Here is a 27,369-nt window from a genome sequence, read left to right as displayed (position 1 = left end):
CTGTGAGTCCTGAATCTGGAGCTGTGAGACATGTCAATAGACAGAACCTCCTCATTCTCTTTATTCACACCCTCACAACTTCCTCCAGGGGCAAAGCCAAGAGCATAAGACCCACACACACTCCCCAGGTACCTATATACATACATGCAGAGAACACATGTCCCCTGCCTCACATACACTTGGACACACACAGCCATACACATCTACACACATTCTTCAGGTAGACCTCCAGCTCTGGGATGAAGTCAGAGGTCCAGGAACCTTTCAACTGGCAAGTTGGGAACACAGAGTCTCATAGAAATGGGCTCCAAACAGAACTTCCAGCTGAGAACCCGCCTCCATGGGGATCTGCTGTCCTGCCTGGGTTCCATCTGTCCATCCATCCACACCAGCATTGGATGGAATCAGCTGAAGGCCTCCAAGTCCTCTACAGGTTTGGGACTCCTACAAGAAAGAGGAAAATCAAGGGAGATGGTAGGCCTAGATCTTGTCCCAGATTCCCTGAGAATGAGGGAGGGGACCCAGTTATGAGCCCAACACTCCAAGAATGAATAGGACAGCCACTTTTGTGTAAGCCCCAACACCCTGAGGATGAGGAAGTGGATCTAGCTCTGGGCCCAGGCACATCAAGAATAGGGGAGGGGATCCAGATACCCCAAGAATAAAGATGGACATCCAGCTCTGAGCATAATACCCTGAAAATGAAGGAGTCCCATCTAGGAGCCCCAGCATCCTACAAGAGACAGAAGAGACCCAACTCTAAGCTCAGGGACTCAAGAATGAAAGACCCATCTCTGAGTCCAGAAGTCATTAGAATGAGGAGACCCACCTTTGATTCCCAAAACCCTTATGAGGATTAAGGCATGTGGCTCTTAATCCATACAGTCAAAATGAGGTCACACATTTCCCAAGTCCAAACCTCCCAGATGTCACACTCACCTGGAAGCTTGTCCACTGAAATCATTGGGGCCAAGAGCCCAGATTTTTGGGGTCCATCCTTCTCAACTGGTCTCAACCTTAGCCTACAGCACAAAAAAGAAGTTGTCTCCCTAACAATGTGGGGCATCTCAGACTCTTCCAAAAAGGTTTTATTAGTGAAGGGTTAAGAGAGGAAAGAGTAGAATCGTGAAGTTGGGAGTGGAAGAGGGAGGAGGAATGGCTCCAGAATCAGATATGCTGGGATTGGGGTCATGAGGAGTAGGAATGGGTGTGGTCTGTGGGTATCAGAGCATCTGTGTGGGATCAGAGGCTAAGGGGCCAGTCACTTACCAGAGCCCCAGTGCCAGGGCCCCAGCCACCAGTCCCAGGAAAGAGAAGATTCCCAAAGATGCCAGCACGGCCACCTGTTCCAGGGGGTCTCTGTGGTCTGAGGCAGAGGGTCAGATGTCAGCCACAAGAGCAAGCCTGCCTGACCAGACTCGGTGTCCCCTTTTCCCTGGGGCTTTGTCATTCTCTCCCACCTTTGCCCATCTGCTCAAGCTCACCAAGTGGCTGTGGGTCGGGTAGAAGGGACGGCCTTGGGGGAGCAGGGCTGTCTGCCTGAGGTTCTTCCTCTGTCTGTGTATGTTGCTGGTCCCCGACTGATATCTCCTTCGGTAGGGGCTCTGGAGGGAGATGAGACCTGAGAACTGTCCATGAGGGGTGGGGACAGAGGCCCGAGCCTGCCAGGTGCCAGGGAGGCCAGGGCCGGGGTTGGACTCTGCGGCGCCTAGGAGGCAGAGCTAGAAGGGGCAGAGCCAGCTTTCGGTAAGTAAGCAGGGGTAAAGGCTGAGTGAAAGTGAAGTCACTCAGTCATGTCTGACTCTTTGCAACCCCGTGGACTGTAGCCCACCAGGCTCCACCACCCAAGGGATTCTCCAGGCAAGAATACTGGAGTGGGTTGCCATTTCCTTCTCCAGGGGATCTTCCCGACCCAGGGATCGAACCCCTGCATTGCAGGCATAGGCTTTAACCTCTGAGCCACCAGGGAAGCTGAGAGACAGGGTCAAAGCTAGGGCGGGGCTTAAGTTAGGGTAGGGCTGCAGGCAGTACAGCTGAAGCCTGGGGCCGCAAGTGCAATGTGGCCAGCTAATCCCTGCAGATAGATAGGCTTGGCCTCTGCCCTTTCCTTAGGCTCTCTCACCGGTGCTTGGAGTCCCCCAGGCCTCGGGGCTCCAAGAGCTCCAGGTGCCAGCATCCAGAAAGTCCCGGGCGCTGACCCGCACTACGTGGGGCAGCCCAGACACAGCATCAGTGATCACCTCCTCCAATCCAGCTGGCTCCACCTGGGAGTGCAGAGAGTTCCCTGGCAGGTTATCCAGTTATAAGCACTCAGCCTTCCTGCCCTCCCACCCCCCTCCAGCCCCAGTGTGCAAAAAGCACCCTTTCCTCCCAGTCCAGTCCCTGTCAGTCTGATGCGGCCTTCTGAGCCTCATATAGGGTGGCTGGTGGTGTTAGGTCTACACCTAGCATTCACAAGATAAAAGTGCATAGCTCTATAGATAGACTGTGATTTCAGACTGACTGCCAGGGTTCAGATCTTTGGTGTACCACTTACTGAGTCACCTTGGGCCTCTCTCTGTGCCTCAGTTTCTCCATTTGTACAATAGAGGTGAAGTCACTCAGTCGTGTCTGACTCTTTGCGACCCATGGACAGTAGCCTGCACCAGGCTCCTCCGTCCATGGGATTTTCTAGGCAAGAGTACTGGAGTGGGTTGCCATTTCCTTCTCCAGGGAATCTTCCTGACCCAGGGATTGAACCCAGGTCTCCTGCATTGTAGACAGAAGCTTTACCATCTGAGCCACCAGGGAAGTCCTGGTGTACACCTAAAGGAGATAGTAAATGTGAAGCAAGGTGCTTGACAGACAGTAAATATTGGTTATTATCTGAGGCAGCAGCTCCCCGGGCCTGATGCTAGCCAATCTCTGCCACCTCCAGAGGTGGGAATTCACCTTTATTCACACATGAGTATATCAGTGTCTGTGCCTCTGGGTGAAAGGCCCTCCCTTTCCTAGAAAAGTTATTTTTAAAAAGTCACTGCTATCTACCCACAGATGGGCTGACATCAGTTATAGCCCTGGAAGGCGGAGGGAGGAGGCGCAGTCCCCGTGACAAGGCCTGGCCTAGGGAGAGTGCTCTGTAGGCGGGGAGCCCACGGGGCATCAGTAACCTCCCAGATCTGGTCATGCAGAACACCAGCAACAGGCAACTAGAGACAGGACCCACAGCCCCAGACCAGGGTGCACTCCAAGGCCTCACCGTAGACCAGGCTGGATGCTGTGCTGGACGGTACTGCAGCCGGAACTTGAGCAGGAAGTGGGGCTGGCGGGGCCAGGAGGCAGGGTACATCCAGCTAGCACGCAGGCGGCGAGGATAGCCAGGCACCGACTCTACCCGAAGCCCCTGGGGCGGGTCAGGACGCACTGAGGGCAGGTGAAGGGGGAGGGGGGACACAAAGTCAGGGCACAAGAGAGGTGCTCATCCTTCCCTCATCGCCTCCGAGGGAAGGCAGGTGTGTGCCTAAAAGTCCCAGAGAGGAGGCACTGCTGAGGAACTTGGGGAAATCTTAGGCTTGATCATCCCTTAGGCTCAGGATCTGTAATCCCTGTTATCTGAGGATGGATTTTTGAAATGTTTGTTGAGTGAGTTAAAGAGTGATCTGTTTTCCCTCCAAGGAAGATGAGTTGGCCTAAATTCCAGCCAGAGCCTTCGTGATCCCCTCCTACACACAGGTCAAGAGAAAGCCAGAGAGGGCTTTCCACTGGGCAGGGAGGATGCGAGATGGAGCTGCCTTCAGCACCGGGCCTGGAAGCAGAGAGGCAGCACTGGGGTTGGGCAGCCAGGAAGGACTTGAAAGGGAAGGGGGTGGTGGCAATAACCTCTAGAAGCTGAAGTAACCCTGCCTCCTAGGGTTCTGATCTCTTTGGATTCTGCTGAAGTCTCCCTGGGGGCCATTTGTGTGCTGAAATGGACCTGTGTTGGGAGGGAACTGTGTGGGAGCTCAGCGGGAGGAGGGTTATGAATTACGGTGGTATCTATACTCTGGGGTCCAATCTGGGGTCTCTGGGGTCTCTGTGGTAGGGATCTGGGGAGACCTCTAGGACTGGGTACTCACAGATGCTCTGCAAGCTCACATCCAGCAGGCGGGTGCTGGCCCCCAGGGGGTTCACTTCAGTCACATTGATCCGATACTGGCTCCAGAACTCTGCCCCATGGACTATACAGCGGGCCGCCCCAGGGGGCTCCTGTAAGCATGGCCAGGGCCCTGAGGATGGACTCATCCTAGGAGGAAGGATGTGGTCTTGAACTCTGGAAATGCTCGCTGTGGGATCCAGCTGGAGCCCCCAGCTTCCCCCTCACGTCCTACCTTTGGCCATCAGCTCCCGGCACAGTCTTCTTCCTGGCAGGGAAGAGGTCATCTGAGGTCAGGAAGGAAAAGAGAGTCCTCCCTCTCTCTTAGGCCTCCTTCAATACCTTCCCACCTACTCCCACACCCACGTTTTGCTATACACCCAAACATATAGGCATATGCAGCCGATGCTGGACACACCTGTAGGAGGTGAGGTAGCGGGTGGGTAAACCGCTAACCTGGCTGGGACTCCAAGTGCAGGAGAAGTTCTCATAGTCAGCAGCCCGGCAGGAAACAACGGGGCGGGCCGGGGGGTCTAGAGGCAGAGGGCACAGCTGGAGAGTGAGAAGCCCCCAGGCCCTCCCCATCCCAGAGGGCTTCCTCTGGGCCTGCAGTCCCTCAGGAGCCCCACTTCTCATCACCCCCCCACAACACTCCTCCCCAACTCACAGCCTAGCCGCAGGGTCACCATGCCCCCAAGTGCACCGTCCAGGGTCCGGCAGGTATAGGTGCCCTCGTCAGTGCTTTCTGCCCGGGCCAGGACCAGTTTGGGCCCTAGCCCAGAGGCAGGTCCCTGGAGCAGCCTTGTCTCCCCGTCCCGAAACCAGGACACCGGGGTCCTGAGGGTGAGACGAGATGATGATAGATGGAAGGAAGAGTCAAAGTATGAGTCAGACCACGCCATAGCTCTCCCCTGGCTTCTTGGTGTGCTTGTGGTAAAATTCAAACTCCGTTTGCTGGCTTACAAAGCCCCTGGTGATCTAGCCCTCACCTTACTTTTTTTCTTCATCACCTCCCTCTCTCCCCTTCCACCACTGGACTTCAGTTAGGTTATGCTTCTTTCAGTTCAAGACTATGGAGCTCAGGAATTCCCTAGTGGTCCAGTGATTAGAACTCTGTGCTTCCACTGCTGAGGGCCCAGGTTCGATCCCTGGTTGGGAAACTAAGATTCTGCAAGCCAGGGCATGGCCAAAAGTAAATAAAGTTTAAAAGTTTAAAACTGTGATTTTTTTAAAAAGTATGGAACTCACTCCCACTTCAGGGCTTTGCACTAGCTGTTCTCTCTGTCAGGAATGCTGCTTATACCATAACCTTGACTTCCCTGGTGGCTCAGAGGGTAAAGCGTCTGTCTACAATGCAGGAGACCCGGGTTCGAGCCCTGGGTTGGGAAGATCACCTGGAGAAGGTAAAATGGCAATCCACTCCAGTACTATTGCCTGGAAAATCCCATGGACAGAGGAGCCTGGTAGGCTACAGTCTACGGGGTCACAAAGAGTCGGACATGACTGAGCGACTTCACTTTCACTTTACTTTCAGAAATCAGCATCAGTATCACCTCCTCATGGATTCCCCTAATGGTCCAGTATCTAAGACCCCACATTCCCCCAAGTTTGATCCCTCATCAGGGAATTAGATCCCACATGCCACAACTAAGACCCAGTGCAACCAAATAAAATATATATATATCACCTCCTCAGAGAGGCCTTCCCTGATGACCAATAAAAAGTGATCATTCAGTTCTCCTCTTCCACATCACTCCCTTTTGATTTCCTGCCCTGCAGGTATTACTACCTGGCATTTTGCCTGGCTTGTGCACTGCTGTATCCCAGGTCTAGCTAGAAGAGACCAGGCAATTAGCAGGCACTCAGTACATGTAGGTTAAAGGTTCAGTTGAATAAGGATGGTTTGAGGGTTAGGACAGAGAGGTGAAGGTTACAGATACAAGGGGCAAGGATGGGAGGGGTCTGAGGACTGGGCAAAGTCAAGAAAGCATCATGAGAGGGTTCCATCAACCCAACAGTCCGATGGAGCACTTACCCAGCAGTCACTCCAGGGCAACACAGCGTCAGGGCCCTGCCAGGCTGCCCATACTGGACCCCTGTGGAAGGCACTTCTGAGAAGAGGCTCTTCCTTTCCCTCTCTCCCATCCTACCCCACACTTTGTGAGAGTGACAGGATAAGGGGTGGACTTTTAAGACCCGAGTGCATCATGTTATAATCTGGAGACAGAGCTCAAAGGGCAGGGTGGAGAGGGAATGTTGCCAGGTTGGATGTCAGCAGTTGGGAGGGTCACAGGGCAGGCCTGAGAAGGGGCCACAGTGCTGGTGGCATCACAAATCAGAGTTGGGGGTCATAGAGCAGGATTCTTCTCACCTGGGGGGCCCCAGGCCTGGGGGCAGGGAGAGGAGGCAGACACCAGGGCTGCAGCCACGGCCACCAGGACCCTGCTCAGCCCTGAGCAGCTGCTGCTCATCTGCGAGGAGAAAGGCAAGGTCAGCGATACCCCACGCCCAAGACGGGAGGCTAAAGCCTGCCTCCTCCTCTTCCAAACTGGGGCTTTCTAGGAGGAAAAGAGGATCCATGTGGGGTAAGGCTATCAGACATCACTGGAGGATCTGATGTAAGGTCCCCTTTCCACCATACACCTAGTGCTGTGTGTGAGTACACACACACACACACACACACCATCACACACCATCATACCCTCCTTCTCAGCCATGGGCTTAGGGCCCAGAACAAAAGCCCGAGGCAACAGCCTCTGCCAGCACCGCCATCCCCCCCTCCCCCCCGCACCACCCTTGGCGCCCACCCCTGGCACCAAGTGCTGGCTCAGGCTCCATCACTCCCATTAACTCCTCCAGTCCAGCTGTTGGGAATTTCGTGTCCATCCTCACCTGGCCCAGGGACAGCTGCTGCCTCTGACTGACCTGTGGCCGCCCTTATCACCCTGGGGCGGGGATTGTCAAGGGTGGGTCTGAGCCCACCCTGCTCCCCTACCATGAGGCCTAGCCCTGCCCTGGCTGCCAAGCCTGGCCCCTTGCTCTGGCTATTTGGGCCGCTCCTCTGAGCCTGACTCTGGAATCTTGTTGGTCTCGAGCCTGGGAGGCTGGACAGGGCTAGGGTGCAGGCTGAGGCTGCAGAGTTAAGCAGATCCAGATGCCCGGGCTGCTGCCAGAGGCTGGGGTGGGCGAGGAGCCAGCAGATGGAGACAGGGTGGCGGGAGGGGAGAGGAGGCTGAGAGGAGCTAGGAGCCCGGGGGAACAGGAGGCTGGGTGGGGGCCACGGGGCCAGAGATGCAAGAGATCAGGACTGGGAGGCGGTGGGGGCTGGGCTAGGGCAGCAGGATCTCACAAAGGCTGAAAACATAACCAACTGTGTATGTGTCGGGCGTTGGGGTGCTACAAGAGAGGGATTCAGGCTGGGAGAAAACAGGAGGAGGAAGGCAGTGGGGAGGTGGGAACTGGGGCAGGAGAAGGGGCAGACGGGGAAAGGGCCCCAGGCAAGGGCTCTAGAAGAGGGAGAGCCCAAATCGCCCCGACCCACAGAACTGAGCAGGGACCTCTATGTGTCTCTGTGTCTGTCCGAGTGTGTCCAGTGGCTCACCCCAGCCCCCCAGCCACATTTACCCAGCTCAGCCCTGCCCTACCTCGGTGATCCCAGTGGCTGACCGTCCATGGCCTCCAGGACTTCCTCCCACCAGCTACAGTACCGTCTCAGCTCCACTCAGTTCTGCGACCCCAGAATCGTCCCCTCCTTCCCCTTCCCTGCCCCCGCCCCTCTGCGCCCCCGCAGCTCCGCAGGCCCCTAGCCAGGCCCCCTCCCCCTCCTCCCGCCTCCCCTCCCACCCTCTCTCACCCAAGGCCCTGGGAAGGGAAGAGGCCTCCCCCAAGTCTGGAAAGGAAGCCACAGGCACAGCCAGGCACAGCCAGAGAGAAAGGAAGGAGGGCTGCTCTGTCCCTGTCAGTGAGAGGTTCCCTGTGTTCTCACACAGCCAAACACAGGCACACTCAAGGGGGGATTCCCTAGGCACCATCAACAAAGACACTCCCCTGAACACACGTGGACACAGTCAAATGAAAAAGCAGACACACACTTGTGCTTCCACTCTTTTCATATTAACTTCCCAGCAAATATTTCCTTAGGGTACAGCTGGCTGTGTTTTAAGGGGAAGAGAGGCCCCATGTTGAGGGATATAAAGAAAAGCCAAAGAGTCCAGCTTCCTCCTCCCCTGGACGTTCCAGCCATTTCTCACCTCCTCCTACCTCCCTCCTCTCCTCTTCAGGCCCCAGTACCAGGAAATGCCTTTGGTCCCTGGTGCCAGACTCACAAGACCCACACTTACCCTCAGACACACACTCTTAGATATAGCCACTCACAGTTACACCGATACACTGAGACATGTACATTTACAAATACCCAGACATGCACAAAGACACAGACACCGAAGTCTTCCTTGCACAGTCACACATACACTTAGCACTCCGCCCCTGGGATGGGGGTCACAGCACTCCCTGTGAGCAACTCCTCATCATGGTTTAAGCTTCTTCTTCCAAGGGGCTCTTAGCAGAGATCCCTGGAGAGATGAAACTGTGAAGAGACACAGAGTATGAGCTCTAGGAAAAAAAGGATTAGGGAGAGAAAAAGACATATAGAAAACTGAGTCAGCCAGGGAAACAGAAAATACGGGTCAAGGGGCCAGTGACAGGAGCACTAAAAGAAGGGGAAGCCAAGTGTGTTGAGATGGATCTGTCCATGCAGGCCACTGAGTAGAAAGGTCAGTGTCATCGGCTACCTACCGAAGTGGGTCCTCAAGATGCAAACCCAGCTCCACGCAGTCTAACAGTCAGGACACAGGACACACGTGGAGTGTAAGTCTCATTCTTACTCTGCCACGGCTGAAGGCACACCTGAGCACCCACAGACCCAGCCACGCACTCTCACGCTGGCAGACACGGTCTCAGATCCCGCAGAGACCTTCCCAAAACACAGTTGCCCCGCTGTGCTCACGGACCGTCTCACCCGCACAAACGTTTGACCCAGTCTCTGCCCCTACACTGCACATTGACAGACACACGCACACGGAATCGCACACCCGCACAGCCACATGCAGACTCAGCCGCTAGCACAGCGACACCCGCAGGCATACTAGCCGACAGTTGCACCAGGCGACACTGTTGTGAAGTCTCGCACACTGACAGCGTCACACACAGCCTTGGCAGTCTCACAGGCGCGCGCACGCACACACACACACACACACACACACACAGGCACACTGACAGTCCGTCAGTCGCTCAATCCCACACCCCCCTGCCCCGCCCTCTCCTGGCGAGGTTCCCGCCAGTTCACCCGCGGCCCCATCAGGCCTCACCTTCCGCGGCCGCCGCCGCCAGCGCCCTCCGCCCTCGCCCTCGCCCTCGCCCTCGCCCTCTGCCCCGGCCTCGACTCCCTCCCGGCCTGGGGCCCCGCCGTGGGGGCGGCTCCGCCCAGGCGCCAATGGAAGGAGCAGGGTGAAATAGGGGGGGTCTCGGCCCATTGGAGCCTCCAACTGCCAATCACCTCCACCCCCACCTCGGCCGGACACTTCCTGTCCCGTCCGGGACTGAGGAGGCTGCCGCCGGGGGACAGAGTGTGGAGCTGGGTTCCTGGGTCCGGGGCCCGAAAGCCCCTCCTCCTGGGACCGCGGGACCTGAAGCTCCCAGGCCCCTCCCCGCTCCCAGCTGTCCGCAAAGAAAGCCTCAGGTTTTGTGGCTTAGGAGCTACTGGGCAGGTGACCGGGGAAGCTGAAGGTGCCCCTGTCTCCAGATAAGACAAGGAGGTGGACTGCTGTTAAGGCGGTGGGTCTCAGACGTCACTGGGCATCATGGTTTTATAACCGCCAAGCCACACTCCAATTAAATCAGTACTGTTTAAAACTCCCCGGATGACTCCAAAATGCAGGCCATTCAAAGGTGTAGGATCAAATGTGTGTGTGTGTCTGTGTGTGTGTGGTGTAGGAATGTATGTCTTAAGAAACTAGCCACCCATCTAGGGTTCCATTCCCCAGTCAATGGGGGCTCAAGGAAAATGTGTGCCACATTTGTCTGCTGCTGCTGCTGCTGCTGCTGCTACGAAGTCGCTTCAGTCGTGTCCGACTCTGTGACCCCATAGACGGCAGCCCACCAGGCTCCGCCGTCCCTGGGATTCTCCAGGCAAGAACACTGGAGTGGGCTGCCATGTCCTTCTCCAGTGCATGAAAGTGAAAAGTGAAAGTGAAGTCGCTGAGCTTCTTCAAAACAGGGCAACACTCCAAGTTGACCCTTCCCCTCCAGGGTCTCTAGGAAGACAGGACACGGGGCTGGAAGGCAGCAAACGTTATCCTGGGTCAGGGTATTACGGTCCTGCCTGATGTGATTCCCCCTCCTAGAGTCTTAATTCCCTTGGAAAGAAAGGAGACAAAGTGTTCTGGCCATTCCTGTATCACTCACAAGCTCCTGACTTCACCTAAATGTTTGGAAGACCCTAGGTGCATCACATCTCCTGGGTTGTATGACTTGTTATTCCCGCAGTTACAGTCTTGCCAGGGAAACAGGTCCAGAGAAGCGTGGCTGGACCGAGGGTCACTCTGCATATCATGCCCTCCTTCCAGGCCTCAGGGCTCCTAACTCTGGCAGCCCTGCCCTGCCAGGGCTATCTTCTGTCCTCTGCAATGACTGGGGCACAGGGGCAACAGAGGTGTGCAGACACTATGCATACATGCTGCATGTGGGAGTCTGGAAAGGCCAAGGACAAAAAGCCACGTACACGTTCCCTGCCCGCCCATTCAGCCTCTGTGGGCTGGAGCAGAGCCAAGATGCAGCCACTCACAAAGCCAGGGTTCTGGCCAGCGGCCCAGTGCCTGGCCACTGACCACTGGGACTAGGATCCTCCTCGCCTGATGCCCACCAAACCCTCAGTCCCAGGCGTGGTGAGTTGACACCCTAGGGATGGTGCAAGGGAGGCTCTGGTTTTCCCAAAGCCTCAGCCAAAGATAAGAACAAAGGATTCTAAAACAATTTTAAACTGGGCTGCCTTGTTACCCTAGGAGTAAAAGACTCTATAAGCCACATATGACATTGAGTATTAATTTTGTTCAGAGATTTGGGGCGAAGGAGAGGTGGGGAGGTCGCACTCTTAAATTTTTGCACATCTCTTGGAGTCACAGGTTCAATCCCTGGGTCGGGAAGATCCACTTGGAGGAGGAAATGGCAACTCACTCCAGTATTCCTGCTTGGAAAATTCCATGGACAGAGGAACCTGGCAGGTTACAGTCCAAAGGGTCGCAAAGAGTCGGACACAACTGAGCGACTGAGTAAGCAAAAAAGCTGACAAAGAAAGTTGTGGCTGGAGCTATGCCTTCAGCCTTTAACCCCAGACCCCCAGGGATCAGAGTTCACACTCCTCTGGCATTAGAATATGTGATTAAAGTTTGAGAAGCATAGTTTTATTGATCCCACATCTGCCCAAATTCTAAGCCCTGGTTCCTCAGGCAGAAGGCCCTGTGGTCAGCGTGGTCAGGCGATGGCTGCTGTCTCCCTGTCCTTCTGCCCCAGGCGGTAATGAACCTCAGGAAGTGCCCTTAGTCTCTCTGCAGCCTGGAAGGGGGAAAGGGGATAATTAGGGAGGGTAATGTTTGCCCAGAGTGGGGTATGGAGTTCTGAGTGCGAGAAGACACTAGGCACTGGGGAGGGTGTGTGGGACAGGGAGGTTGGTGAGAAGGGCTGCTGGAATAGCCAGAGATGAAGGAGTTGAGCAGCTCTGGAGTCCCCAGGAATACCCAAGTTATGGGCGTTTTTAGGGTCATGATTGTTGGGATCCCTTGAGGAAACAGGAGAGAAAAGGGGACCCAAGGATCCAGGGTGTTCCAAATCCTGACCTGCTCCGGGGTGAGGTCCCTCTGGGCCTGGGCAAGCATTTCATAGCCAACCATGAACTTCCGAACTGTAGCAGAGCGCAAGAGTGGAGGGTAATAATGAGCATGTAGCTGCCAGTGGTCCCAGTTGGCTCCAGCCTCTGATCCTGTGGGAGCCCCTGACAGAAAGAAGGCAGAGATGGTTGGGAAAGGTCCTTTCTTAGTTCTTCAGCCTAGCTCCCCAAACCGTAGCAGGTGCCTGAAAACTACATCCTCCAGCATTCTCTGCCAGAGAGGCAAGGCACCGGAAAGTGCTCTGGGAGACAGTTTCACTAAGTTCGCATCTCCACCCTCAGTTCCGGCTTATCTGCTCTGAATGCTTCCCCAGCAAGTGTTCCAAGGCCTGCTGGGAGTTTCAGTCCACTAAGCTGGGACCCAGGAGCCCAGAAATGGCGTTGGGGATAGATATGGGTGCTCTGGAAGCCTCACCGTGCCAGCCCATGGAGTAGGGGAAGGATGTCTCAAATAGGTTGTCATACTTGGTCAAGAGCTTCTTCATGATGGAGGACAGATCTGGAATCAGAGCCTGACTCTCAGTCTGGGGTGCAAATGCTGTCCCCACCAGAGCCATCCCCAGCCAAAACCTGGCCCCAGGGGCCCAGCTGGGAGACTCACCGTCACGCTCAGCGGGAGTCAGCTCAGGCAGCCGCCGCACATGCCGACGGGGCAGCAGTAGTGTCTGGAAGGGCCACACTGCCCAGAAGGGGACCAGCACTAACCAGTGCTCACTAGTTAGGACCAGACGTTCCTAGGCCAACCCAATGGAAATGATGTCATCAAGGTGGGTGTGAGGAGGCCAGCAAATAGGTAAGGGAAGACCAAAAAACCTATGAAGAAACTGATGGCTTTTCACCACCTCTATCACTATCACCCTAGTCTAAGCCTTCATTATCTTTCTTTTAGCTTATTGCTGTGTCCTCCTAGCAAGTCTCTCTGCTACTTCCCTTCTACCCTTCTCCATCACACACCTCTCCTTTTGGGGTGATGCTAGGGGCTTCTTAGGAACACAAGATTTGGCTTTCTCCCACCTTCCTGAGCAGCTCCTGGCGGCCGTACTCCACGAGCAGGGGCTCTCCATGCTGACTCTGATAGGCCCGCTGACATCGCTCCTCACGCTGGGCAACATCTGGCAGGAAGCTGCTGGCCCACACCTGTCAAGGGGCAGTAGAAGAGCAGGCAGATCCTTCACCCCCTGAGCCTCCACATCAGTAGCATACTTCCTCTGGCCCTTCCCTTACTCCAGTTCCCCACCCCACAGTGCTGGGTTGGACTCAGCCCAGATATCTATGAAAGCCCCTCACACTCTTACCTGGCAGTGGGGATGGGGGTTAGAACAGCCCATCATGGCTCCTTTGTTTTCAAAGATCTAAGAGGTAGGAGTAGGGAGCTTTATAGCCAAAAAGACACCAAGTCAACCCCTCACGACCACAGCCCATGGAAATAAAAGTGCCAATTCCCAGAACCAAATTGTACCACCCCTTCCCTGACCATCTAGTAGAGGGGGCAACTTCACAGACCTGCACCCAAGGGTACTGGGCACCCAGTTCCTCTGTGACTGAGGCCCAAGCATCAACGACAGCTCGGATTTCGGGGACCGACATGAGTGGCAGTGTCACATCCGACCAGGGGTGGAAGCACATGACCTTACTAGGTGGTGAAGGAAGGAGAGATGACATAGGTATAGGGCTTGCTGCGTTGGGGGTAGGGCCCAATCCTAGTATTCAGTCCAGGCCCCAGGTTGAAGGGTGTAAGAGTAGAAATTCATTGTTACCAAACTCCTCGAGCAGCCTCTGCTTGGAAAAGGGGGTGATCACTGGGTCCTAAGATAAAGGGGTATTACTCTATGCAGCAGAAGTCCCCCACCAAGGTACAACCTCTTTGCTCCCCAACAGCGCCTAGAACCAGGTTACCTGGACTAGGGGCATCAGGCTGCAGAGCTGGGAAGTCGTTGTCAAACAGGAAGGTGCCTTCATAGTCAGGATTCACCTACAGACAAGGATGGGCTAGAAGCCTTTGCTGGCCTATACCACCAGTCATCTGGTGGGTCTCAAGGTTATAAGTAGGTGGGGAAGGCCACTCTGAGGTCAAAAAGACTTGGTGGGATATGACCCGGAAGGAGATCCACTCCCCCTGTGAGATGAAGGGTTAGGGTCCATTCCTTTGTGAGGTGAAGGGGAGCTGTAAGGGAAAGGAGATGCAGCTACTCCCCCTACTCCCACTCCCCGCCAAGCCTGCAGATGTAGGATCCAAAGACTGACCTCTCCATTGGCCCGTGTGGCCCCCGGACAGAGAGGGTTGTGGGGGTCATGGCGGGGTACTGTCGTCGCAAGCGGGGGCTCTACCTGCCCCTGCCAGGGACGCTTCATGCGGTGCGCTGACACCAGCACCCACTCATCTTGTAGCGGGTTGTAGCGGATATGCTGATGCTCTGGCGGCAGAGAATCCAGATCAGTCACAAAGCTCTCCGCCCCCTTCTCCCCTGCAGAAGGCCCAAGCTCGGATGCACCCTCTTGGCCCCACCCTGCTCAAGAGCTAAAGGCCGGAGCTGCGCCAATTAGCCTGCAGCCCCAACACTGGCGTATCCCTTCGCCGCGCGTGCCTGGACCGGTGGGCGCGCCGACCTGCGGGCAGGGACGACAACTTCCTAAGGAAGAGGAGGGTTCAGTTTCGCGTCCCAGCGAGTCCCGGCCGCCCGGCAGTTACCGCTTGCCCGGAAGGTTGTGGCCATGGCGTCCGCCTCCAACGCCTGCTGGCGCTGCTCAGGACACACTCCGCGGCGCGACTGGAGGCCACCGAGGGGGAGGTAGCGTCTGGAACTTGGAGCTTGCTCACTTCGCCCCCATCGCCTCGTCTGTCTGGCCCCGCCCCGGCCTCGATGATTGAACAGCCGCCGGCACGTGACAGCCCGAGGGTCCGCCCTGCCACCTGGGGGCGGGGCTCAGGACTGACTACCCCTACAGGGGGCGACTCTGATGATCCCACTCTAGGGCCAAAGCCACTAACTACCCTGAAACAGCCTCTGTGAAACTGCTTACTACAGATCCCTCAGCTCCAGGATGCTTAAAAGACTTCTTTGCTGCATTGAGTCATTTGGTCATTCATTCAGCAAATATTTACCTACTGAGCATCTACCGCGTGCCAGGAACCTAGGCTCCATGTGGCGCAAAAGGATGTCCCTTTGTGCACAAGCCATAGTCTCAGCCCTCCCAGAGCTGATATTCTAGGATAGGTAAGGGTATAACCCTGGATCCACAATCACCTCACTTACCTGTTCAGTGACTCTGGTGGAGGAAGAGCAAGGGGATGGGGTATGGGGCTGCGGGGTTTGATCTGCTTCACCTAAACCCTGGCTTCAGGAACTACTTAGAGTAGTGGGTACCTCACTGTAACCATATGCTAGCCCCACCAGGCAGCAGAAACAGACTTGGGGAAAGGGGGCTAACTAACCATATTCTCTCTGTGTGTCATATATACAGACACACACAAAGCACAGGAAGTGGTCAGGGTAAGAAGGCTATAAGAAATCTGAAATTGTGGGGAGGACAGGACTATCAGTAGCTCCAACGACCATCTGGGTGAGGTCAGGAGTGTTTCCTTTGCACAGTCCTGTCCCTTCTCCAACTTTTCCTTGGATCAAACCAGTTGGCTAAAACTAGAATAAATATCAAATTAATTCCTCCCCTGGCACTTTATAGAGTCATCTAAATATTGCCTGAACCTCCTCCCCATTTCGCAGTGGAGAACAGACACCTCAAGTTCATCCAGAGGATAAGTGGCCAAACTGAGATGTGGACCCAAGTTTACAAGCTCTTCCTGATGCTTTGAAATGTCTCTGAGACTTCAGTGAGCTTGCCTTTCTTTCTTCCTTTCTTTTTTTTTTTTTTTTTTTTGGCACACCATGCACAGGATGGTCAGTTCCCTAACCAGGGATTGAATCTGAGTCATGGCAGTGAGAGCCCAGAATCCTAAACACTGGGCCACCAGGGAACTCCCTCAGTGAACCTTAAGATAGAAACCTAGTGAGCTAGGAGCTGCGCAATAGCAGGAAGGCCCCTTCCCCCAAGCCACACCAGGTCAAGCCAGGTGTTTTGCTGAGCTCAGATGTAAAAACTGGGTCTTAGGTCATTTACCTTCTCTCTGCCCCAGGGGCCTCAGACTGAAATCTAAAGCCCACCACTAGAGGGCAGGGAGCTGAGAAACCAGAGCTTTATATATCCCATTGACTGCCCATGAAATAGGGAGCTGCTGTGCTTCAGTCATGTCCGACTCTGTGCGACCCCATAGATGGCAGCCCGCCAGGCTCCCCTGTCCCTGGGATTCTCCAGGCAAGAATACTGGAGTGGGCTGCCATTTCCTTCTCCAATGCATGAAAGTGAAATAGGGAGGGAAAGGGATAAAAAAATCTGCTTTTTGTGGAAAGGGCATGTTGTCTGCTAACAATAAATATTGCCACTGCAGCAGCCACTGTAGCTGACCCCACAGTGGTGTGCCCAGAGGGGAGTTCAGGATGAAGAAAAACAGGAAGGGTTATGTGCTTTAAAAAAAAAAAAAAAAAAACTATTTATTTTATTTATTTTTGGTCACACCACATGGCATACGGGATCTTAATCCTCTGACCAGGGATCAAACCCATTCCCCCTGCAGTGGAGGCACAGACCACTGGACTACCAGGCAGTTTCCAAATATTCAGCCTTTTTTTTTTTTTTTTTTTTTTTTTGCCATAGCATGTGAGATCTTAGTTCCAGGGCCACAGATCCAACCTGCATTCCCTGCATGGGAAGCATGAAGTCTTAACCAGTGGACTGCCAGGGAAGTCCCAGCAATATGTGCTTTGGTTACTGGTTTCTGTCTGACTTACTTCACTTAGTATGATAATCTCTAGGTCCATCTATGTTGCCATTATTTCATCCTTTTTTTATGGCTGAGTAATATTACATTGTGTTGGAGAAGGCAATGGCACCCCACTCCAGTACTCTTGCCTGGAAAATCCCATGGACAGAGGAGCCTGGTAGGCTGCAATCCATGGGGTCGCTAAGAGTTGGACACGACTGAGCGACTTCTTTCACTTTTCACTTTGATACATTGGAGAAGGAAATGACAACCCACTCCAGTGTTCTTGCCTGGAGAATCCCAGGGATGGCGGAGCCCGGTAGGCTGCCGTCTATGGGGTCACACAGAGTCGGACACGACTGAATGACTTAGCAGCAGCAGCAGCGATATTACATTGTGTATATGTACCACATCTTCTTTATCCATGTCAATGGACATTTAGGTTGACTCCATGTCTTGGCTATTATAAAGAGTGTTGCAATGAACATTAGGATACTTTCTCTTTTTAATATAATTTTATTTATTTGTTTTTGGCTGTGTTGGGTCTTCACTACTTTTTGTTGTGTGGGCTTTCTCTAGTTGAAGTTAGCAGGGGATACTCTTTGTTCTGGTGCATGGGCTTCTCATTGTGGTGGCTTCTCTTGTTGCAGGGCATAGGCTCTAGGCTCTCAGGCTTCCATAGTTGCAGCAGGTGGGCTCAGTAGTTACGGCACACAGGCTTAGCTGCTCTGCCACATGTAGAATCTTCCTGCACCAGAGGTCGAACCCGTGTCCCTTGTATTAGCAGGCAGATTCTTATCCAGTACGCCACCAGAGAAGACAGCAAGCATCTTTTCGAATTATGATTTTATCTGGATATATGCCAAGGAGTGGGATTGCTGGATCATGTGGTAGCTCTATTTTTATTTTTTAGGGAACCTCCATACTGTTCCCCATAGTGGCTGTACCAGTTTACATTCCCACCAACAGGATAGGAAGGTTCCCTTTTCTCCACATCCTGTCCTGAATTTATTTATAGACAATTTGATCATGGCCATTCTGACCCGTGTGAGATCATACTTTAGTGTGGTTTTGATTTGCATCTCTGTAATAATTAGCCTTTCTCTTTTTCTAAAACAGTGTGTGCTGGGGAAGATTTCTGAAAGACCAGGTAGGGGAGCTGCAGACCTAGACAGTCCCAGAGGACTCTTCCTAAAACAGCATGGCAGAGACCAGAGTTTTGGGCTAGTCCCTGCTACTCGGGATACTAAAGAATGGTCAATTCAGGAGTGTCACAGAAGCCAGAGCCAATACAAAAACATGTTCCCTCAGTCTTGCAATAATCCCTTTCTAAATCTTTCCCTTCTTAGTTAAAAGTATCTCAAAAAAAAAAAAAAAAAGTCCATCTTCCCAGCCTCTACTCTTATCTGCACAGTACACTGTAACAAGTCTTTTGCCGTTTAGTAATCAGGATAAATAATCTTAGTTGCTGTAACAAACAACTCGCAAACTCAGTGGCTTAGCACCATAGTCCACTGAGGGAGAGAGGAAGCGCTCTGTCCCATGCAACATTCAGAATTCTCTACTAACTGCTTAACTGTATGTAACTATGATAATAGAAAAGGCAAGAGAGAATGTGTCAATAATTTTACAGATTTTAGGAGCCAGACCTTGAAATGGCATACATCATTTCTGCCTATACTTCACTGGCATCATTTCTGCCTATACTTCTCACCTAACTACTGAGTAGACTGGAATATAATCTGGCCGCCCAAGAGCAAAAGGAATGGATATGTGAATGTATAGCAACCTCTCCGCTACATGTCCCTCCCAAGAAACTGAGTGACCATTTCCCATCATTTAATAGGACCACTCAATTATATTTGACAGTGTTGACCACTCATTCCATCATTCTCATGGGTGAGGCTACAGTTTTCCTATTCTCTTCTCCTTTATGTTTTATTTCTATAACTAGCACATGACAAATTGAAGAAAGTAGGGAAAACCGCTAGACCATTCAGGTATGACCTAAATCAAATCCCTTATGATTATACAGTGGAAGTGAGAAATAGATTTAAGGGCCTAGATCTGATAGATAGAGTGCCTGATGAACTACGGAATGAGGTCCGTGACATTGTACAGGAGACAGGGATCAAGACCATCCCCATGGAAAAGAAATGCAAAAAAGCAAAATGGCTGTCTGGGGAGGCCTTACAAATAGCTGTGAAAAGAAGAGAGGCGAAAAGCAAAGGAGAAAAGGAAAGATATAAGCATCTGAATGCAGAGTTCCAAAGAACAGCAAGAAGAGATAAGAAAGCCTTCTTCAGTGATCAATGCAAAGAAATCGAGGAAAACAACAGAATGGGAAATACTAGAGATCTCTTCAAGAAAATTAGAGATACCAAGGGAACATTTCATGCAAAGATGGGCTTGATAAAGGACAGAAATGGTATGGACCTAACAGAAGCAGAAGATATTAAGAAGAGGTGGCAAGAATACACAGAAGAACTGTACAAAAAAGATCTTCATGACCCAGATAACCATGATGATGTGATCACTAATCTAGAGCCAGACGTCTTGGAATGTGAAGTCAAGTGGGCCTTAGAAAGCATCACTATGAACAAAGCTAGTGGAGGTGATGGAATTCCAGTTGAGCGGTTTCAAATCCTGAAAGATGATGCTGTGAAAGTGCTGCACTCAATATGCCAGCAAATTTGGAAAACTCAGCAGTGGCTACAGGACTGGAAAAGGTCAGTTTTTTTTCCAATCCCAAAGAAAGGCAATGCCAAAGAAGGCTCAAACTACCGCACAATTGCACTCATCTCACATGCTAGTAAAGTAATGCTCAAAATTCTCCAAGCCAGGCTTCAGCAATACGTGAACCGTGAACTTCCAGATGTTCAAGCTGGTTTTAGAAAAGGCAGAGGAACCAGAGATCAAATTGCCAACATCCGCTGGACCATGGAAAAAGCAAGAGAGTTCCAGAAAAACATCTATTTCTGCTTTATTGACTATGCCAAAGCCTTTGACTGTGTGGATCACAATAAACTGTGGAAAATTCTGAAAGAGATAGGAATACCAGACCACCTGACCTGCCTCTTGAGAAACCTGTATGCAGGTCAGGAAGCAACAGTTAGAACTGGACATGGAACAACAGACTGGTTCCAAATAGGAAAACGAGTACATCAAGGCTGTATATTGTCACCCTACTTATTTAACTTATATGCAGAGTACATCATGAGAAATGCTGGGCTGGAAGAAACACAAGCTGGAATCAAGATTGCCGGGAGAAATATCAATAACCTCAGATATGCAGATGACACCACCCTTATGGCAGAAAGTAAAGAGGAACTAAAAAGCCTCTTGATGAAAGTGAAAGAGGAGAGCGAAAAAGTTGGCTTAAAGCTCAACATTCAGAAAACAAAGATCATGGCATCCGGTCCCATCACTTCATGGGAAATAGATGGGCCAACAGTAGAAACAGTGTCAGACTTTATTTTGGGGGGCTCCAAAATCACTGCAGATGGTGACTGCAGCCATGAAATTAAAAGACACTTCTTCCTTGGAAGAAAAGTTATGACCAACCTAGATAGTATATTCAAAAGCAGAGACATTACTTTGCCGACTAAGGTCCATCTAGCCAAGGCTATGGTTTTTCCTGTGGTCATGTATGGATGTGAGAGTTGGACTGTGAAGAAGGCTGAGCGCCAAATAATTGATGCTTTTGAACTGTGGTGTTGGAGAAGACTCTTGAGTTCCTTGGACTGCAAGGAGATCCAACCAGTCCATTCTGAAGGAGATCAGCCCTGGGATTTCTTTGGAAGGAATGATGCTAAAGCTGAAACTCCAGTACTTTGGCCACCTCATGCGAAGAGTTGACTCATTGGAAAAGACTCTGATGCTGGGAGGGATTGGGGGCAGGAGGAGAAAGGGATAACAGAGGATGAGACGGCTGGATGGCATCGCTGACTTGATAGAGGTGAGTCTGAGTGAACTCCGGCAGATAGTGATGGATAGGGAGGCCTGGCATGCTGCGATTCATGGGGTCGCAAAAAGACATGACTGAGCGACTGAACTGAACTGAACTGAACTGAGCACATGACACCACATGCCAGACTCTAATTGCTTTGTAAATATTAACTGGTTTAGTCTTCATCACAATAAACGATGTACTTTTATTCATCCCATTTTACAGATGAGAAAATTGAGTTACAAAGAGTTTAAACAACTTGTCCAAGATCACACAACTAGTAGGTGGCAGAGGCCAGGTTTTTAATCCAGTCAGTCTTTCTTATCACCGCACTATGCTGCCTTTTTTCTGCTGCTTCTGCTTCTCTTTCTTTATCACTCTCCCGCGGCTGATAACCTTCAGTTGGTTTACAAGGCCCTCCTCTCACATTTTGTGCTTCTTAATAAAGAATTGTCGGCCCCCGGAAAACCCCATGCTGTGTCTCTCCTTCATGCCTTTGCTCTTGGAGAAGGTCTCACTGGCTCACTGCAATGCCCTTCCCATCTCTCTTAAAGACACTGCTCAAGTGTCACCGCCTCCAAAAGCCTTGCATACGTTCCCAAGTTGAAGAGCCTCCTTCCCACCATCTGTGCTAACAAAGGCGGGCATTTACCATCACAAGTCCCGGAAGGCTCTGCTTCCGGGTTCACCTGCTTCACCAGTCAGTGAGCGCAGGAGGGCCAGTCCCTTCTGCGTTTCACCGCCATCCTCTCCTACCGCAAGTAGGACGGCAGCAGGACGGCAGTAGGACGGCAGTAGGAGAGACCCCGCCTAGAGGCCCGAAGGCCGGCAGCTCGGAGGGCTTGGCCCCGCCCCCTCGCCTGACGCGTGCGGCGGCTCCCCGCCCCCTCGGAGCTCCCGGCTCCCCGCTCCCGGAGAGATAATGGTTCAACCCGAGAGGCGGTGCCCCGGCGCCCTGGCAGTTCCGATTGGCCAGGGCAAGCCGTACCACGGCGGTGGCGGGGGAACGGGTAGTGGACCGCGCGCCGCAGACTCGGAGGCAGTGAGAGTCACAGCCTCCCGCCTCGGCACCTCCTAGCGCTGCACTGTGCCAGGCCACCCACCGGGATGTGTTGGGCCGTGGGCCGGCGGTGGGCGTGGGCCGCGCTGCTCCTGGCGGTCGCGGCTGTGCTGGCCCAGGTGGTCCGGCTCTGGCTGGGCACTCAGAGCTTCGTCTTCCAGCACGAAGAGATAGCGCAGCTGGCTCGGCAGTACGCGGGTGAGCCGGCGGGTGAACGGGTGGAGGACCACGGGGTTGGGGCGGGCCGGACCGAGCTGGAGGTTCCGGGGGCACCGTTTCCCAGTTCCGGACCGGTGCTGGCCCTGACTCTTGTTCCTCTACCCCCGCCAGGGCTGGACCACGAGCTGGCCTTCTCTCGGCTGATCGTGGAGCTGCGGCGGCTGCACCCGGGCCACGTGCTGCCCGACGAGGACCTGCAGTGGGTGTTCGTGAACGCGGGAGGCTGGATGGGCGCCATGTGCCTTCTGCACGCCTCCCTGTCCGAGTACGTGCTGCTCTTCGGCACCGCTCTGGGCTCTAGCGGCCACTCGGGTCAGTGCTGGCAGCGGGCCGGACTGGGAGGCTGGGGCTGTACAAAGGCCCATGCCCTCCTTTCTGCCGTTTGGCCAAGCTGTAGGATGCTACGGATACCCTGGTACTCAGTGTCCATTTGATTGTTCCTCAGGGCGCTACTGGGCTGAGATCTCCGATACCATCATCTCAGGCACCTTCCACCAGTGGAGAGAGGGTACTACTAAAAGTGAGGTCTTCTACCCAGGTGGGTAGGGTGACTTTGTCAGAGAGGTGGGTCTTTTCATTCTTGGGTACCTGTAGTTGGGGGAAGGAGCGATGCCATGGAAAAGGGGGTGCATTGAGGGGCCCTCCACCTAGTTCCTTTGCCCTCCAGGTAAGCCACAGGTGGTTGGTGAGGCAGTGTTGAGGGTTTCTGTGACTTTTCCCCTGTCCAAGTGGAAACATAACCTCCTGTTAACCATGTCTGATTTTTAATCATCCAGTATTCCCAGCAGTTACTGGAGTCAGTTGGGTAATCAGAAATGCTGTCATGCCCCAAGACAAGGCAGACAGTTGTCTCCCCTTTTTTGTATAATGAAGCATTTGGACTGCTGAGTAACTTTGGTGTTGAATGTTACAAGCATGGCAGGCATGAGATTTCCCTGACAGTCCAGTGGTTACAACTGCACTCCCAGTGCAGGGGGGCATGGGTCAGATCCCTTGTCAGGGAACTAAGATCCTGCATACTGCACAGCACAGCAAAAAAAAAAAAACAAAACAAAACACCAAGTGTGGCAGGTATTGTAATTGAACAGCTACATTTCTCAGAAAGCCTAGCAAGTTTCATATTCATCTCACCCTATCTAATAGGCCCAGCCCAAGTTTAGCTAAACTTCTGCTTGACATGAGTGAGGCTTGGGAATGCAGACTTCCATGGCTCCCAGACAGTGGTGCGGGGCCAAGTGAGACTTCCCCCACGAGAGGACATGAGCCAGGTGATACCACAACGGAAAGTTCAGGAGTGGCCACCTTAGCCCCTTACCCAACCAAACCAGTGAGGTAAAGCTTTTCCTTTCCTGAAGTTGCCTGTCCATTCCCTACCCCTAGAGATCCTATAGGCCAGGGGTGGGGGTGGCCATGGAAGGGGAGGGCAGGGCCCGGATCCTCAGGTGGTTGCTCCCTGTCCCCCCAGGGGAGACAGTGGTGCACGGGCCTGGTGAGGCAACGGCTGTGGAGTGGGGGCCAAACACATGGATGGTGGAGTATGGCCGGGGTGTCATCCCCTCAACCCTGGGCTTCGCACTGGCTGACACTGTCTTCAGCACCCAGGACTTCCTCACCCTCTTCTACACTCTTCGAGCCTATGCCCGGGGCCTCCGACTGGAACTCACCACCTACCTCTTCGGCCAGGACGCCTGACCAGCCAGGCCTGAAGGAGGACCTGTGGATGGACAGAAGCGGGCGGGCCCGCACACATCCACTTGCTGGAGCCCATGTGAACAGACAGGAACATACCACATGCACATACTGAGTTCCTGATGTATGAGCAGCGACATACATGCTTATACAACCAAACATAGAGAGTCATGGGAACACATGAGACACACATTCAGATACTGAATCCTGTGTGTATGGCAGCATTCACACCCATCCAGAGAGGGAGCCCCACGTGTACCAAGGAAGCCAGGCATGTTCCAACACACATCCCACAAGCTCGACTCACTAACTCAGGCCTCTCCAGAACCTCTCTGCCCCTAGTCAGAGCTCTGGAGTTAGGGATAGGGGTGGCTCTTTCAAACTGCCTGGGTCTGAACCTGCAGCCCAGCAGCCATTGCTTAGGGGGGATAGGGGAGAAGAGGGACTGCCTTTGGAGGCTCCCTTCACCTACAGCTATGATTCCCTTCCCCTTCATCTCCCATCCTCACCATATGCCTTACCCCTTTTTGTTCCCCTGCTATGCAAGTACCCTCATGGTCTGTCCCCTACCCTTTGGAGAACCAGGAGAATGGAAAATGCTGAGGTCACACCTCCCTCCAGGGTATGATGGGGAAGCTGGCCTCAGCCCAGGGCCCACTGCTGGGACGAGTACCTGGACAGGTGGGCCCAGATCCAAGGGGCTGTCGCTGGCCTAGAGAAAGCCTTTTCTGCGCACACACCCATCACAGCTTCTGGGCACTGCCCTTGCTACATTCTTTGTCCATCTGTCTATCTCTGTTAATAAAGACCTGTTGAACAGTTTCATTTCTTTTTGTGTCTGAGCAGCAGGAAAACCTCTAACTCCTGGAGGCCTCAAGAAGGTCTCTCCCTCACTGTGTGATTCAGTTTATATGACAGCGGCTTTTTACTCAATACTTAAGTGTTCCCAGGAATCACCCGCAGGCTCATTGACTCTATGGATTATTGTGCCCAATCCCCAGAGATCAGTTCTGGGTTGAGGCCTTGAGATCAGCATGTTTAATAAGTTTCTGTCCACCAAGTTTGAATGCCACAGTTTAAGAAATTCAAGGTTAACTGAGGTGTGTGTCTTCCTCTTGGTGTCTTGGTCTTAGCTCTGCTAGTGCTGTTCTGGGAACAGTCCTGGGGTTCCTACCCTGAATGATCACCGGGTGGCAGTATGCAGCCACTTTTGAGCTGTAAGGCAGCGTCATTCTCCATCTGCTTTGTACTAGGTTTCCAGGGTAGCATGTTCACCTCCACCCAGAGCAAGAGTTCCTCCTCTCCAGTCTGCTTTTTCCAGGATCCCTTACTTCGGTGGAGGCTCCCAGGAGTGGGCAGCAGGCACACTATCTGGTGATGTCTGAGGTAGTGAGGGCTGGGACTAGGATGAGATCAGGGAGGTGCCTGAAGTGCACACTCCCACGGGCCCTGCACTTGCCTCACCCTCCTACCTTGCTCTGAGGTTGAGCAAGGCTCAGGCCTCACTTCTTCGCACTCTAATATATTTAAAATGGAAGAAACATGGTTATAAAAAATGTCTTATTCTAAAAATTTGACATTCTAATGAACAAAAATACAAAAGACTACATATATAACCACTGAGAACATCAAAAGTCTAAACTGGTCACACAGAATGAATGTGAGGCCCAGGCAAGAATGCCTCCTGAGAGTCCACCACCACCGTGTCGGCCATGACAGGCCCTGGCTGCAGCCTCTCCGTTTGATCACAGGTTGCAAGGTCAAGCCTCAGAATTTCTCTCACCAGGAAACCCGCCTTTGCCTCTAGGCTTAGAGCCCACACCTATTAGGGGCGCCCCAACTCCCTGTGTCATTTCTTTCTTTCACATAGGACTGAGCTCCAAGGCTCCTCCTCATCTCTGCTGCTACGTCCAGTGGTTATTTCTTCTCACTAACTTGACACAATCTTAAAACGCTCATGTCGCTCAGAGGACACTACTCTTCCTTCTTTGCCTCCTTTGCTAGATCTTGCTTATTTCCTCAACCTCTGACTTCCCAGGTCTATACTGCTCTGAGGTGATTGCAACCATTTCATGTCTTTAAATACCATCTAAGGAATCCCCTAGCAATCCAATGGTTAGGACTTGAGGCTTCCACTGCTGGGGTCTGGGTTCAATCCTAGGTCAGGAAACTAAGATCCCACAAGCCACACGGGACAACCATAAATAAATAAGTACCACCTATATGCCTATAAACCAGCTATACTGAGATACAATTGATACACAAGGTTTTATTAATTTTAGGGTATACAATGTAATAATTTGATAAATGTCTATATTATGAAATGGTTACCACAAGTTGACATTCATCACCACACAGTCATAATTTTTTTCTTTTAATGAGAGGTTTCAGGATCTACTCTCTAAGCAACTTTCAAATATGCCATATAATATTGTTGACTATAGTCAGTATGTTGTACATTACATCCCCCGGACTTACTTATCTTATAACTGGAAGTTTACCTTTTGACAACTCTCATTTCTCCCCTGCCTCCACATTACCCCTAACCTCTGGCAACCACCAATCTGTTCTCTGTTTCTATGAGTTCAGTTTTTTATTTTTTTAGAGTCCGCATTTAAGTGAGAATGTATAACATTTGTCTTTATCTGATTATTTCATTTCACATAATACTCTCAAAAATGAATAGATAAAGAAAATGTGGTATATATCTACAAGGAATATTATTCAGCCATGAAAAAGAAGGAAACCCTGCCATTTGCAACAGTGGTTGGAACTTGAGGACCATCTATGTGTCTTGATGAGTCATTTTTGGTCTCCTCTGAGCTCCAGATTCAGATAGCTGATTACATTTATTTTCACTTGTCCCCTTCACTTGGTCATCTAATTGGCATCTCAAAATGCTCAACACAAACTGATTTCTCTCCCAATCCTGCACCTCCTGCGGTCTTTATGGCCTCAGTTAAGAGCACCTCCACTTACCCAGGTGCTTTGGCCAAACACCTTGGAGTCATCTTGGATACCTTTCATTCTCTCACATTCTATATTCAAGACATCAACAGATCCTGTCAGATTTATCTTCAAAACATATTCAGCATCTTACCACTCCTTGCCACCTCCACTGTTACCACCCTGGTACAAGCCATCATCATCTCTTGCCTGGATTACCGCAATGGCCTAACTGAGCCTCATGCTTACATCCATCGTGGAAGGTCAGAGTCAGACTCAACAACCAGAGTCAGACTTTCACTCTTTGCTCAGCCATTTTCAATGGCTTCCCATCTCATCCAGTCCTTCACTGCCTCCAAGAACTTACTCCAAGGTCCATGTTACCTCTGACCAAACATCCAGCTGGTCACCTTGGCCACTGTGTTCTAGACCAGTGGCCTTGCTTTTCTTCCAATACATCAAACTTCCACTTCAGGATATTTGCACCTGCTGTTCTGACTGCAAGGCTCTTCCCTAAGTATCTGGATGGCCTTTCCTCCCCTCCTTCAATTCCTGCTCAGTGAGTCCTTCCCTTAACATTGGGTAATATCAGCACTTCTGTGTTGGTTTTCAAATAGTAAATTTTTGATACTCTTCCTTT

At 52.2% G+C, this 27,369-nt stretch overlaps 3 protein-coding genes across 9 annotated transcripts; 1 reads left to right on the top strand and 2 right to left on the bottom strand.

Annotated features, from left to right (window-relative positions):
• IL11RA (interleukin 11 receptor subunit alpha) lies at window positions 34-9,536 on the bottom strand. 5 transcript variants are annotated; one of them, XM_018052397.1, is made up of 13 exons: window positions 9,478-9,536; window positions 6,483-6,582; window positions 6,147-6,207; window positions 4,779-4,948; window positions 4,530-4,644; window positions 4,347-4,379; window positions 4,095-4,261; window positions 3,239-3,402; window positions 2,123-2,264; window positions 1,485-1,604; window positions 1,270-1,366; window positions 940-1,022; window positions 34-444 (listed from the first exon to the last, which is right to left on the bottom strand). In XM_018052397.1, the coding sequence occupies exons 2-13, from the start codon at window positions 6,580-6,582 to the stop codon at window positions 428-430; spliced, it is 1,269 nt and encodes a 422-aa protein (XP_017907886.1). In that variant the 5' UTR covers window positions 9,478-9,536; the 3' UTR covers window positions 34-427. The 5 variants fall into 5 exon arrangements, with proteins under 5 accessions (XP_017907886.1, XP_017907889.1, XP_017907890.1 ...); XM_018052400.1 differs by lacking the exon at window positions 9,478-9,536 and adding an exon at window positions 8,906-9,383; XM_018052401.1 differs by lacking the exon at window positions 9,478-9,536 and adding an exon at window positions 8,362-8,696.
• On the bottom strand, window positions 11,547-14,913 carry GALT (galactose-1-phosphate uridylyltransferase). 3 transcript variants are annotated; one of them, XM_005684087.3, is made up of 11 exons: window positions 14,740-14,913; window positions 14,295-14,464; window positions 13,947-14,022; window positions 13,808-13,856; window positions 13,554-13,683; window positions 13,346-13,402; window positions 13,065-13,187; window positions 12,652-12,784; window positions 12,466-12,549; window positions 12,001-12,155; window positions 11,547-11,719 (listed from the first exon to the last, which is right to left on the bottom strand). In XM_005684087.3, exons 1-11 carry the CDS (start codon window positions 14,762-14,764, stop codon window positions 11,639-11,641), a joined length of 1,083 nt encoding a protein of 360 aa, XP_005684144.1. In that variant the 5' UTR covers window positions 14,765-14,913; the 3' UTR covers window positions 11,547-11,638. The 3 variants fall into 3 exon arrangements, with proteins under 3 accessions (XP_005684144.1, XP_013821599.1, XP_005684142.1); XM_013966145.2 differs by having other exon boundaries at window positions 14,636-14,833; XM_005684085.3 differs by having other exon boundaries at window positions 14,658-14,833.
• Window positions 21,790-24,608, top strand: SIGMAR1 (sigma non-opioid intracellular receptor 1). Its single transcript, XM_018052395.1, has 4 exons — window positions 21,790-22,073; window positions 22,206-22,406; window positions 22,540-22,632; window positions 23,560-24,608. Exons 1-4 carry the CDS (start codon window positions 21,923-21,925, stop codon window positions 23,784-23,786), a joined length of 672 nt encoding a protein of 223 aa, XP_017907884.1. The 5' UTR covers window positions 21,790-21,922; the 3' UTR covers window positions 23,787-24,608.

Source organism: Capra hircus, chromosome 8, assembly GCF_001704415.2.
Source record: "Capra hircus breed San Clemente chromosome 8, ASM170441v1, whole genome shotgun sequence".
Taxonomy (NCBI): Eukaryota; Metazoa; Chordata; class Mammalia; order Artiodactyla; family Bovidae; genus Capra; species Capra hircus.
This window is presented reverse-complemented; position numbering and strand designations above follow the sequence as displayed.